The 14,522-nt window shown below is 35.3% G+C and overlaps 1 protein-coding gene across 1 annotated transcript in view; it reads left to right on the top strand.

Annotated features, from left to right (window-relative positions):
- Nucleotides 1-14,116, top strand: part of USP8 (ubiquitin specific peptidase 8) — a 58,674-nt gene extending 44,558 nt beyond the window's left edge. The window contains exons 12-19 of the mRNA XM_061182144.1: nt 4,121-4,198; nt 4,572-4,834; nt 6,823-7,035; nt 8,086-8,296; nt 9,218-9,454; nt 10,181-10,323; nt 12,857-12,989; nt 13,158-14,116. Coding sequence (XP_061038127.1) covers nt 4,121-4,198; nt 4,572-4,834; nt 6,823-7,035; nt 8,086-8,296; nt 9,218-9,454; nt 10,181-10,323; nt 12,857-12,989; nt 13,158-13,343 — 1,464 coding nt within the window. The 3' untranslated portion in view covers nt 13,344-14,116. The remainder of the gene's footprint in view (nt 1-4,120; nt 4,199-4,571; nt 4,835-6,822; nt 7,036-8,085; nt 8,297-9,217; nt 9,455-10,180; nt 10,324-12,856; nt 12,990-13,157) is intronic.
- Nucleotides 14,117-14,522: the final 406 nt, after the last annotated feature.

Genomic DNA, 14,522 nt, shown 5'->3' with positions numbered 1-14,522 from the left:
AAATGCAACAGATTTCTGTATATGAGTTTTGTATACTGCAACTTTACCGAATTCATTGATGAGCTCTAGTAGTTTTTTGGTGGCATCTTTAGGATTTTCTATGTATAGTATCATGTCATATTCTAACAAATAAGTTTTTATAATAGCAAGAACAGCTGTAGCCCTTTTTACATTTCATATAAATGGAAATGTATTTTTGGTAGTGTGAAAATGAACTCTAATGGGAGGCGAAATACTGTCTGTATTGAACGTCAATTTCTATACTTCTCAAGCAGCAGTTTATGCATATACCAAAATTAACAATTCATATTAGTGCCACATTTATCCAGGGAACACTTAACCTAGTAACTTTAATTATCAGAGATGTAGGTCCCATGCAAAAGCCTTCTAAACATCCAAAGTTAGGAAAATGAAGCACATGTTCTAAAATTCTCTAACTTTATTCATAGGAGAATCAGAACTTATGAGCTCTTACCATTTAAATATTATTCATTGTGTAGCTAGTATATGCCAGGTATTTCTTCTATTGATACATAATCTTACTTATTCCTCCTAATGATAACTCTATGAGGAATTCAATTTACAGATGAAATTGAAGCTTAGAGGTTAAGTAAGTTGCCTGTGAATCACATATGCAGTTAAATTCCAAAGCCACCTTCTATCCAGAGGCAGGTAATCTTAAGAATTTAAAGCATTCGTATTTCTGGGGTCATTTAGTATAGGTGCCAAATATCCATACAAGTCTAAATAGCCCTGAGATGATCACATGTAGTTTTTTTATGTTTCCTATAATGTAACACACTGAAGGAAAGTTAAGATTGCATTCATTGTATGGTCCTTTTAAAAGTAGGCAAAATGTGTGATTTATTCTGGAATAAATTTTATTTAAATTATCACACTTTTAAGTTTTTACTTTACGGTAGTTATTTTTAAAATCTATAAAATTAAAGTGAATTTTTTAAAGCATCTATGAGAAGTTCTAAGAGGATATAAAATGAATTTTGCACTCCTGAATATTGCTCTGTATGAAATTCTATAATCGCTTCATTCTCTTTAATACGTTAATGATTTTAGATCACGACCACTTTCAAGGTAGCCAAAATCATAAGAGGTTTAAATAAAAGGATAATGTTCACAAGAGGCCATGGTGTGTGTACACTAATGACCCAACATCTTATACTTGGCCATGTATTATGAATCAGTGCTTCATAATCCACTGTGATTGACATCTCTTCCCCACCACTGATTCATCAAAGTTTCTTAGTTCTTTACCTTTAGAGTTAGGAAATCCCACATGGGCCCTGCCACCTTTAATTTTAAGTGTCTAATTTGACAATAAAATCAAATAAACTTTTCAGAGCCTCATTTTTTTTTCTCTCTTTTTACATTTGCAGTCTGATGGATTTGCTTGTATTAGCTAGTGATAGGTAGGTTTATGTTGGGGGAAAGTTAAAGTTTTGTTTCACTTCTGATTTTAATAATTTTACAGCCTGTTAAGATTAAAGGACAACCAGAAAGTGGAATTCTAAATTCTAAAGTGGAATTCTGGAACTTTTAGAGAGAATACAGAAGACACTGAAAGAAATAAAGTAAGCAACAGTTCATTGGATAGGAAAAAAAACATGGATTATAACCATGTGGTTATCTCTACCATATCATCCTCCTCCATCTTAAGATCTTCTCTCTGAGGGAATCTTTGCTATCTTTGGTAGCATTTTTTTGCTTGTTTTTACATGATGGATCCACTTACATGCTAAAGGGAATAGATCCTTATCTTCCTATTTAAAGTATGATGGTATGTTCTATTCATTTTATGAAATTAAAAGATACTTAGGCCTTATTGTATGATCTAGCAATTCTACTTCTGGATATATACCCAAAAGAATTGAAAGCAGACTCTCAAAGAGATACTTATACACCCATGTTCATAGAGTATTATTCATAATGGCCAAAGGATGGAAGCAACTCAAGTATACACTGACAGATGAATCTATAAAAAATATGGTATGTACATACAATGGAATATTATTCAGCTTTAAAAAAAGAAGTTCTGACATGGATGAACCTTGATGACATTACGCTAAGTGAAATAAACCAGTCACAAGAGGACAAATGTTCTTTGATTCTGTTTATATAGGGTACCTAGAATGGTTAAATTCATAGAGACAGGCAGTAGAGTGGTGGTTGCCAGGGACCTGGGGGTTGGGAGAAGTTGGGAGTTGTTTAAATGGGTACAGAGTTTTAGTTTTGCAAGATGAAGAGAGTTCTGGAGAGTGGTTGCACAACAGTGTGAATATACTTAATGCCACTTACCTATACACTTAAAAATGTTCAAAATGGTAAATTTTACGTTATAGTTCATCACAATTTTAAAAATATTTAGGCCTTTTATAAGATGTCTTTGCCTTTGGTTTTATTTAAGAGTTTTCTTGAGGTATAATTTGCATACCATAAAAGTAATCCATTTTTAGTGTACAGTTCAGTGATTTCAGTTCAGAGTTGTGAAACAGTTTGTATTAACACAATCCAATTTTAGGACATTTCCATCACACCAAAAAGATCTCTGTGCCCAGCTATAGTCACTCCCCATTCCAGGCAACCATGAATCTAATCTTTGTCTCCACAGATTTGCCTCTGCTAGGCATTTCATACAAATAATATATATATAGTCTTTTGTATATTTCTTCTTTCACCTACCGTAATTTTTTGACATTCATCTATATTGTACCACGTATCAGTAGTTTATTCCTTTTGTTGCTGAGTAGTATTCCGTCGTGTGGATATACCACATTTGATGGACATTGGATTGCTTCTGCTTTGGGGCTGTTATGAATAATGCTGCTATGAACATTTGCATCTAAGTGTCTTTGTATGGAAATGTATTTTCATTTCTTTTGGGTTGACACCTAGAAGTGAAATTGTCTTTGTGTTTCTGTTTTTTTGTTTTTTGGGTTTTTTTGATGAAGTCCAATTTATTATTTTTTCTTTTCTTCTTTTATAAATTTCGTTTTTTCTTTTTTTCTTTTTGGCTGCATTGGGTCTTCGTTGCTGTGCACGGGCTTTCTCGAGTTGCAGAGAGCAGGGGCTGCTCTTCATTGCGGTGGGCGGGCTTCTCATTGCAGTGGCTTCTCTTGTTGTGGAGCACAGGCTCTAGGGCACACGGGCTTCAGTAGTTGTGGCACGCGGACTCAGTAGTTGTGGCTCACGGGCTCTAGAGCTCAGGCTCAATAGTTGTGGCACACGGGCTTAGTTGCTCTGCGACATGTGGGATCTTCCCAGACCAGGGCTCGAACCTGTGTCCCCTGCATTGGCAGGCGGATTCTTAACCACTGCGCGACCAGGGAAGCCTGTGTTTCTGTTTTTCTAGAGAAACTTTTAAAAGTCACCGTTATTATAGGCTTGTGCACACACACTCCTTCCCCTTGCTGGGATAATTTTAGGACTTTAAGAAAACATATATAAATGGAATATTACTCAGCCATAAAAAGAAATGAAATCGAGTTATTTGTAGTGAGGTGGATGGACCTAGTGTCTGTCAATACGGAGTGAAGTAAGTCAGAAAGAGAAAAACAAATACTGTATGCTAATGCATATATATGGAATCTAAAAAAAGAAAAAATGGTACTGATGAACCTAGTTGCAGGGCAGGAATAAAGAGGTAGACATAGAGAATGGACTTGAGGACTTGGGGTGGGAGGGGGAAGCTGGGGCGAAGTGAGAGTAGCATCGACATATATACAGTACCAAATGTAAAATAGTTGGCTGGTGGGAAGCAGCAGTATAGCACAGGGAGATCGGCTTGGTGCTTTGCGATGACCTAGAGGGGTGGGATAGGGAGAATGGGAGGGGGATATGGGGACATGTGTATGCATATGGCTGATTCGCTTCGTTGTGCAACAGAAACTAACACGGTATTGTGAACCAATTATACTCCAATAAAGATCTATTTAAAAAAAGAAAAAAAAACATGTATAGTTCTTCATCTTTGAACTTGTTTTAAAAAATACTAAGGGGAGCAACACAAGGCTTTTTGGTTGTTTGGTACAAGTAGCTTAAGTTTGTATATGGCAAAATGTAATTTAAAAATCTTTTACTTTTTTGTTGTTTTTTTTTAAACTAGTCTCGAGAGCCTTTGACAAGAGCACGAAGTGAAGAAATGGGGAGGATCGTACCAGGACTGCCTTCAGGCTGGGCCAAGGTAAAATTCAAAATTAGCACAGAAATAAATTACATGGTCACTGTTTTTTAAAAAAACAAAACATGTATTTGTTTATTCTGCATCTTCTCTAATGCAGAGTCGATTCTGTTTCTTCATTATAAAGGACATAGCTCATTTCCCTAATTACAGCAGGGTTAGATTTTTCGATATCCATTCTGGGATGCTCAGTGTATCACTTTAAAACCTAAAGTTCTTTGAAAGTTTAATTATAGAAGTGATTATCACCATTTTATTCAAATTATTTTAATTCACAAGTAAATTTAGCAGTGAAATACTTTTGAGTGATTTTTTTGTTGTTGTTCACTCAATGTTCATCATTTTTTGACCTGTCTTTTTTTTTTCCCCATGTAAGTTTCTTGACCCTATCACTGGAACTTTTCGTTACTATCATTCGCCCACCAACACTGTTCATATGTATCCACCGGAAATGGCTCCTTCATCTGCACCTCCTTCCACCCCTCCAACTCATAAAGCCAAGCCACAGATTCCTGCCGAGCGGGATAGAGAACCGTCCAAACTGAAGCGCTCCTACTCCTCCCCAGATATAACCCAGGCCATTCAAGAGGAAGAGAAGAGGAGGCCAGCAATAACTCCAACAGTTAATCGGGAAAACAAGTAAGTTTATCCTAACTCCTAGAAACAGAATCATCTGCTGTATTTGAAAACTTCTACTCTAAACATATCAGTTTATTAATATCATGGCATCAGAAAATTCTGTGGATGGCTATCCCAGCCTTTATTTACTAAAGAGGAAAAAAGAAATAAATGGATTAAATGTCCTTGGTTTTTCTCCCAAGTGCTAACTTAAATATATCACAGAGGATTATCATACGTAATAATGTAGATATAAAAGTATACACCTTGTTAAGTTTTAAGGCAGTGTGCCATAGACTGCTTAGATGTGTTTTATAAACTTCCTGTGATCCCTGAATCTCCTTTTGAGGACCATAATTTATAGGATTATTGAGTATGTCTTGTTGCAGCTCTTAAATTCCAAACTTTTTTTTTTTTTAACTCAGCCAGTAATGTGGGAGCAAACTTATATAGTATTAAAATAATGAGCATTTTAGTGTGTATCAGCTTCTAATCCGTATTCTGTTTCCTTTTCCTTCATTGCATTTCTGTTACTCTGTTCACAAGTGGTGATCAACAGGTGATTCATTTAGGTTTCCCCAAAACAGTATCTCATTTAGATGTATTCCTGGCTTTATCCCTTATTGAATACTCTAATGCTCCTAGCTTATGATTGATAGGATTATGAGAAGATAGTTTGCTAGTCTATTTACCACTTCTGATCATTAATTTTGGGGGATGTAGGATAGATGGAAGTGAAAATAAATGGATTTTTCTATTTATTAAATACACTCTCTTAATTGCTAAGGAATTCTAACTAGGCTGTCTTTTTGGCCTCTTCAGAATCACCTCTGCAAAAAGTAGTTAATATATTTTCCTCATGAGAACCTTCCCTGCCAGGTAGGACTTACCTGGAGGAGATTTTGTAAAATCAGTAAATCTAGTTATAGATTTTAGGGCTCACTATTAAAGCTGGTGAGGTGTAATTCCTTCTTGAATTATCATTCTTATGAAAGTTTGTTAATTTGACAGTTTTAAAAACTACAGCACATGCAGTTCATGTATTTTTTTTATCTGTGTTGAACAGAGAAATAACACATGAGTGCATACACCTGAGCCATGTGTAAAGAAAAGGTGGTTGAAATATAATCTGTTCTCAGTATTCCTTTCAGAGGTGGAAATATACTTAGGATCAATAATAAAAGAAAGACTTATCAATTAGGAGTTTTCTTAATGCTGTAGCTGTTCTAGAAGTTCCAGATATAAATCAAATACACTAAGTAACAAAAGTCTTGGAGGCATTCTCTAGTCTAGTGCTGTCCAGTAGACATGTTGATAGAAACATTCTGTATATGTGAAGATAGAAATGTTCTGTATCTGTGCTGTCCAGTATGGTAGTGGCTATTTTGAATTGTGGCTAGTGTAACTAAAAAGCTAAATTTTAAATTTTATCTTAAATTTATATAGCCACCTGTGGCTAGTGGCTACTACCATATTTGTCAGCACAGCTCTAGACTTTAGGTTATAGTACCCAAATAACCTCTGCCTGCTTGATAATACACTCCACAGTACCATATATATGTACACACACACACACATATATATACACGTACACTTTTTTTTTTTTTTTTTTTGATTCCTTATTTGGCATTCTGGTTGAATACAACATTTGGTAATGCTAAACTTCCTGGGATCATTTAAAGAAGTTTGAAAGAGCCTTCTCTACTAGAAGACTCTACCTGTTCATGAGAAGCCAGAGAAGCTATCTCAGGGTACCTGTAAAAAACCGTGGACTCACATAAGAGGTTAAAGGTGTTTGTTTCATGGGAGGGTCACAGAGTATAACCAGTGTTAACCTAGATACTAAATGTCCTGTAAGACCCATTACCTTATGAGCTAACTTAGTAACTATTTGCAAGATTACTGTATACTCTGGTACAGATGCTGGAGTTTACTGCCCTTTGTAGTGTGAACCTTCATTTCAGGTGCTGTGCATTTTAAGGTATCTTGTACACTTTTTTCTTCCTTAGGCCAACAAGCTACCCTAAAACTGAGATCACAAGGCTTTCTGCTTCTCAGATTCGGAACCTCAATCCTGTTTTTGGAGGATCTGGACCTGCTCTCACCGGACTTCGTAATTTAGGAAATACTTGTTACATGAACTCGATACTGCAGTGCCTATGTAATACTCCACATCTGGCTGATTATTTCAACCGCAACTGTTATCAGGATGATATTAATAGGTAAAGAAATATCATACTTTTTGCAGTACAGTATTAAAAGGGTGATCTAACCACGCTTCCTTACCAGCCAGTTGCAGAGATGTCAAATTAGGAAAGAGGAAAATATTCTTAAGGACAGTGTAGAAATTGCCAGGACATGGAAGCAACCTAAGTGTCCATCGACAGATGAATGGATAAAGAAGATGTGGCACATATGTACAATGGAATATTACTCAGCCATAAAAAGAAATGAAATTGAGTTATTTGTAGTGAGGTGGATGGACCTAGAGACTGTCATACAGAGTGAAGTAAGTCAGAAAGAGAAAAACAAATACTGTATGCTAACACATATGGAATCTAAAAAAAAAAATGGTTCTGAAGAACCTAGGGGCAGGACAGGAATAAAGACACAGATGCAGAGAATGGACTTGAGGACACGGGGATGGGGAAGGGTAAGCTGGGACGAAGTGAGGGAGTGGCATGGAGTTATATATACTACCAAATGTAAAATAGATAGCTAGTGGAAAGCAGCCGCATAGCACAAGGAGATCAGCTCGGTGCTTTGTGACCACCTAAAGGGGTGGGATAGGGAGGGGTGGGCGGGAGGGAGACACAAGAGGGAGGAGATATGGGGATATATGTATATGTATAGCTGATTCACTTTGTTATAAAGCAGAAACTGACACACCATTGTAAAGCAATTATACTCCAATAAAGATGTTTAAAAAAAAAATAAAGAACAGTGTAGAGAAAAGCCTCCTCTAATTGGTAAAGGACGGACAGGAAAGGAACAGTACAAGAAGGTGGAACCTCACTGTCATAAACTGGAGCCTGTTGATAAGGAATAGGAGACCGTGCAGGGCTGGCAGCCAAAAGGAAGCAAGTTGGAGGGGTGTAATCAAAGTAAGATTCAGATAGGTATTGGGTAATAAACCTGTGAATAAGTATTTTAGTGTAGGGTCACATATTACAGTATGTGAATAGTTTAATGTTGATGTCAAGAACCCACTGTACCTTGGCTTTTTATAATTCCTGTATTGCTTTTTTGTAACTTTAATTTTATTTGCAAAGGTCAAATTTGTTGGGGCATAAAGGTGAAGTGGCGGAAGAATTTGGCATAATCATGAAAGCCCTGTGGACAGGACAGTACAGGTATATCAGTCCGAAAGACTTTAAAATCACTATTGGGAAGATCAATGACCAGTTTGCAGGATACAGCCAGCAAGATTCACAAGAACTGCTTCTGTTCCTAATGGATGGTCTCCATGAAGATCTTAATAAAGTAAGAAATTTTTCTAAGTTGCAAAGGCCCCTTAGGGTTGCTTAACATTGTACTCATTTTTATAGCAATTTAAAATTATAGTTGGTGATTATTCGGTGCTAATTTATTGAAACCTAGTGACTGTACTATGGCATGGAACTTTAAAACAAATATATCTGATAGGTCTAATATTTGAAAGGAAGTATATGCAATTTGTATTTACTTATGAAAATGTTAACAGGTTGTATTACTGCAAGAAATTTGTAAATGTTGTAAATTTGTAAAAATAGTTGTCAGAGATGCTGTGTTTGTGACCCACATGACCAAATGGTTGATGTGAAAAGTTATTACTGAGGCATCTTTGTCTGTGTACTGTGGCTTCTTTTTAGCACCAAGCTGTCCTCTTTCAGATACCTTTGGGGTCACCCTTCTTACCAGCGACCATATACATACACAAATAGACACACACACTTGTATATGTATATGTATATGTGTGAATATATGTATGTTGTGTGTGTCTATATGTGTATATGTGTGTGAAGGTAGAAAGATAGATAGATAGATAGATAGATAGACAGATAGATAGATAGAATGTATCCATCCATGAGACTAGGACAGCAAAATAACATCTGTCTAGTTATAGCCCTAACTCCCAGCTATATGTGGAATGTCTTTTCAAAACCATACTTTTCAGCTCTTTAAATAAAATTGGTTAAGAAATTGCAACAAGTTACATCCTTTTGATAAAGTGGGTTTTGGTATTTTAGGAGGTTTTTTTGGCTAGAATTTTTTTGTAGCACTTGATGAGATTAGAATTCCTTTCAGAAAAGAACAAGAAGTGTTTCTAAATCTGCAGAGTGTTTGTATTTAATATACTCTTTCAATTTTATATTTAAATGTTGACTTTGAGATATTAAGATAGAGTCTAAATCTTATTTCCAGGCTGATAATCGGAAGAGACATAAAGAAGAAAATAATGATCATCTCGATGACTTTAAAGCTGCAGAACATGCTTGGCAGAAGCACAAGCAGCTCAATGAATCTATCATTGTTGCCCTTTTTCAGGGTCAATTCAAATCCACAGTACAGTGCCTCACCTGCCACAAAAAGTCTAGGACATTTGAGGCTTTCATGTATCTGTCTCTACCACTAGCATCTACAAGTAAATGTACGTTACAGGTAAGTTTAGGATTGAGAGAAAATGATTTGTTGAAGAAAAATTCTGTTCATATGCACATAGAGGTGTACTTTATTCAGTAATTTATTTCTCTTGTTTGCCCCATAAACATTTTATAGGTTAAAACTAAAACAAAAATTTTGTTTTAATTAGGCCTCTGTAGATTAGGAAAAAAACAGCATTTTTTAAAAGAAATTTTCCTTTTTAAAAGATGTTTTCCTATAAAATATTCTTTTAGAGTTAATAATTTTTTTTTTTAAGTTTGTATTTATTGAAGAAGTTTTAAAAGTTAATTTGGAAAATTGTATGTTGACTTTAGGTACAGTTTTTATAGGAATTTGCTCTACATGGGTATATCAAATAAATATGTTTTGCAGACAACAGCGGCGTGATTTAGAGAGCTCGTTGACACCCTTTAGTGTTGGCTTCCCGTTAGTCAGAACTTCCTGAGCCACCAGGTAGAAGTTGTTCCTCAGTGCTCTCAGGGCACGCAGGACTTCTCCCCTCCACCATAGGCAGCACCACCACTCGCCACACTCTCTGTCACTGTCAGCTCCCATCTGGGTCTGCATTCCTCACTAGATCATAAACTTTGTGGGGGCAGGAACTGTTTTGTGATAGTTTACTGTTGTATTCCTCATGCCTGGCAGAGTAACTTATTGAATAGATGCTCAGGGATACTGTGTTGAAAATATTAACAAGTATCTATTACTTGTTTTTGCCTCCAGGATTGCCTTAGATTATTTTCCAAAGAAGAAAAACTCACAGATAACAACAGGTTTTACTGCAGTCATTGCAGAGCTCGACGGGATTCGCTAAAAAAGATAGAAATCTGGAAGTTGCCACCTGTACTTTTAGTGCATCTGAAACGGTAAAAGGGACACATTTTTCTAAGTGTTTAGTACTTTTTAGATGAAGGACTTCTAAGTCTTTTATTCTAAACACTTTGTTGTACTACCTGCTTAGGATGTATAACAAAGGAAGATTATCTGGTTAGGGTATCTCTAGGGAAACTAGGCAGAAATAATGAGATTCTAGTTCACCTTAGTGTTTGTAGTAACAGGGCAAAGTGACAGCATCACTCTTTCATATAATTCTGTCTTTAAAAATCTGTGAAACTAGCGGGGAGGGATAGATTGGGAGTTTGAAATTGACACGTACACACTGCTATATTTAAAATGGATAACCAAGAGAATTCCCTGGTTGCCCAGTGGTTAGGACTCTGCACTTTCACTGCCGAGGGTGTGGGTTCAGTCCCTGGTTGGGGAATTAAGATCCTACAAGCCACGCAGCACAGCCAAAAAAATTAAAAATAAAAAATAAATAAAATAGATAACCACAGGGAACTCTGCTCAATATTCCATAATAACCTAAGTGGGAAAAGAATTTGAAAAAGGGTAGATACATGTATATATATATAACTGAATCACTTTGCTGTACACCCAAAACTAACACACATTGTTAATCAATGATACTCCAATATAAAATAAAAAAAAAAAATCAGTGAAACTAAATTATTGCATTTCAAATATGAAAATTTTAAATCATTACAAAGCATTCAGTGAAACTGTATAAAAATAATGTTATACAATATAACTCTAACACACTATTAGATAAAATTTATCATTCAAACAATAAAGTAAACATAACAAAAAAGAATTAATACTGTGCTGAAAATGAAATATATGAGTTTTTTAAAAGTGTAATTTTTAAAGATAAAACATTAAGGATGCCATTGTAGAGTGCAGACATATTTTTGCCCAGATTTTTCCAGCCAATGAAAAAGATCTGGACCTATAGCAGTAGAAGAATAATGGCGAGAGAGTTGTAAAACATGTGCCAGGTCTTTTGCTCTGATTCTTTGTCTTTATGGTATCCATCTGTGGAGTGATAACTTTAAGTCATTTTTTGGAAAAACTTTAAAAGGAAGTTTCATCTGTTTATTGAGAGCTCTAATTTTTGTTTCAAAGAAAGCATTTCTTTTTAATTTTTTGTTTCATCTTATATTATTGGAGATGCTTAGGCAGTTATTTATGTTAATTTCCACATTGATATGTTCAAATTCCTCTTGTGTAAATTTTCTAACAAAAGCTTATTATATCAGTTGTCCTTTTCTGCTTCTTGCAGATTGTGGAGGTATAAACATTCTATAAATGATTACACATTTGTTCTGTTAAAATTTTTAATGCTGTGTATTACTCTTGGAGAATATCTAAAAGTAAATGGTTCAGAGTTCATTTTTTAAAAAATAATTCTGAAATAACCATATTACACCAACCAAAATACCAGTATTTTGGTGTTTAAAGAAGCAGAATATGTCAGGATAATGGAATGCCATTATTTCAGTCACTAGTTTATGTGCTTGCAATTACCAGCTCTAGTGTCCCCAAAAGTACAAGCTTAAATCTAGAGCAGCTCTCCTCTGTCATTCCTCTGTAGTTTTGTGGTGATTAGCATTATAAATGGGGGTTTTCATAACTTTTTACCTTTGTAGAAGACTAATGTAACAGCTTTAGCTGGTCTAGGGATTAAGGGACCAAGGTATGGCCCTACCTCTACCACTCTAGCTGTTTGACCTGGGGTTAGACATTTAACTCATTATTGATGGGGGATTTTTGCAGAAACTAACGCCTGCAGCTGGCGATTTGTTATGTAAATGAATATTGAAATGCCTACGGTCAATAACGTTCAGGTAATGTCTCTGGTCAATAATGTGTTAATATCTGTGTACGTCAGTTTCTTCATTTGTAAAACAAATGAAACCAAGTACAGCAAGTCCCCTACATACGAATGAGTTCTGTTCTGAGAGTGCGTTTGTAAGTCCAATTCATTCGTAAGTCCAACAAAGTTAGCCTAGGTACCCAACTAACTCTGCTATATAGTACTGTACTGTAATAGGTGTATAATACTTTTCACACAAATAATACATAAAAAACAAACACAAAAAATAAAACATTTTTAATCTTACAGTGTAGTACCTTGAAAAGTATAGTAGTACAGTACAACAGCTGGCATACAGGGGCACATGTACATCTTTGAAAGTTCACAACTTGAAGATTCGTATGTAGGGGACTTACGTTATCTTTTTCTTCTTTTTTTCTCTTCTTTTTTTTTTTTTCTTTTTTGGCCATGCCACACGGCATGTGGGATCTTAGTTCCCTGACCAGAGATCAAACCCATGCCCCCTACATTGGAAGCGCCGAGTCTTAACCTCTGGACTACCAGGGAAGTCCGAAACCAGGTGTCTTTAACAGGTCCCTCCACTATTAAAATTCTGATTGTGTGTTTGAAATGGATTTTATGGTCCTGTCTAAAAATCTGGATTGTTAATGAATGAATTAGGGTTCATTCTGATGTCTTTCTTTGGTCTGTCAGTGTAATTGCTGTAATGTTATGCTCTACAGTTTTTCCTATGATGGCAGATGGAAGCAAAAATTACAGACATCTGTGGACTTCCCATTAGAAAATCTTGACTTGTCACAGTATGTCATTGGTCCAAAGAACAATTTGAGGAAATATAACTTGTTTTCTGTTTCGGTAAGTATCTCATTAAACTAAATACGTTTTCTTTCAAAGCAAACTAAAAAACCAAGTTTCAAGTGGTTCCTTACCTCATAGGAAAGTAAGAACAACATAAGTCTTTGAAATTATTGACATATTTTAAATAATTCAATTTGATTTGATTTTCTGTCTTGTTTGGCACAGAATCACTATGGTGGGCTGGATGGAGGCCACTACACTGCCTATTGTAAAAATGCAGCAAGACAGCGGTGGTTTAAATTTGATGATCATGAAGTTTCTGATATTTCCGTTTCTTCTGTGAAATCTTCAGCAGCTTATATCCTCTTTTATACGTCATTGGGACCACGAGTAACTGATGTAGCCACATAAGGAGAAGTAGGTTATAAGCTAGTTATCTTTTAACAGGCTGAGCAACACAACTCTTGAAATGCTTAAAGATTCTGGATAGCTATAGCTGGCCATTTAAAGGAATTCTAGGACAGTGGGAGTTGTGTTACTATACCATATACTTCAGGTCAGTGCTATTATCAGAAAACTGACCAAGAACATTTAACAAGTATTGCAGTAAGCAAGCATTCCTTACAGGTACCATTTATTTCAAAACAACTTTTTTAGTTTGCTCCAAAGTTAAAATAATTAGCTAAGCATAATTATTCTACTGGTCTAAAAACCATTGTATCCTTTATTTTCCTTTTTACTGTTATGGCCTTTTCACATTTCTAAATCCCAGCTTGATCTATGAATACTCTAGAATGATGTAAAACAACAGATAGGAATGTATGTGTATATATTTATTGCACACTTGCACATCAAATCAGTGTACATAGTATAATATGTGGTCCTTTTGTGAAGCCAATCAGAGGATTGCTTTTTTTGTTTTTCTTTCCTTTTGGCCTATTCTGAGTAATTGCAGTGCTTTCTTAGGGAAATGACAGGGCAAAGCTATTTTTCTGTTGGCTTTGGGCTGTATTTGTGCACTAAATCTTTATTCTAAAAAAATTAATGGAAACTTTTCTTTAATTTTTTAAATGAGAATTTTCATTTACACCTACATTAAAATCTTAATGAGAAAAATAATTTAAAACCCTGTAAGTGTTCTGTCTTTAATTTTCTATTATTAAACATAGAACAGTAGAATTACAGATTTCATAAATACACTCTTTATACCACTACAATGACTTCAAATTTAGTACACTTATTCCTTTGCATCACTTGATTCCACTCGTCCTTCACCTTGACCCTGAACTGCATATAGCACTTATGATTCTCTCAGAGTTGGGAGTCAGAGTAAGATGTAAATAACTTAATGCCCAGACTCATTCTATCAAGAGTAGTAGAATTCTTAGGATTAAGATAAAAAGAGAAGAGTCAGACATGACTGCAAGGTGAACTGCATTATAAACCACATCTTTACAAAGTGATGTATTAAAAGGGATAGAGGAGCTTAGAATTTATCATTTACCTCAGGGACTTAGTTGTTATAGGTAAAGTCAATATATAACACTCCATATAAAAACAAGGTTCTAAAGGTGCTTCTGAAAGATGTCA

Source organism: Eubalaena glacialis, chromosome 2 (genome assembly GCF_028564815.1).
Source record: "Eubalaena glacialis isolate mEubGla1 chromosome 2, mEubGla1.1.hap2.+ XY, whole genome shotgun sequence".
NCBI lineage: Eukaryota > Metazoa > Chordata > Mammalia > Artiodactyla > Balaenidae > Eubalaena > Eubalaena glacialis.
This window is presented reverse-complemented; position numbering and strand designations above follow the sequence as displayed.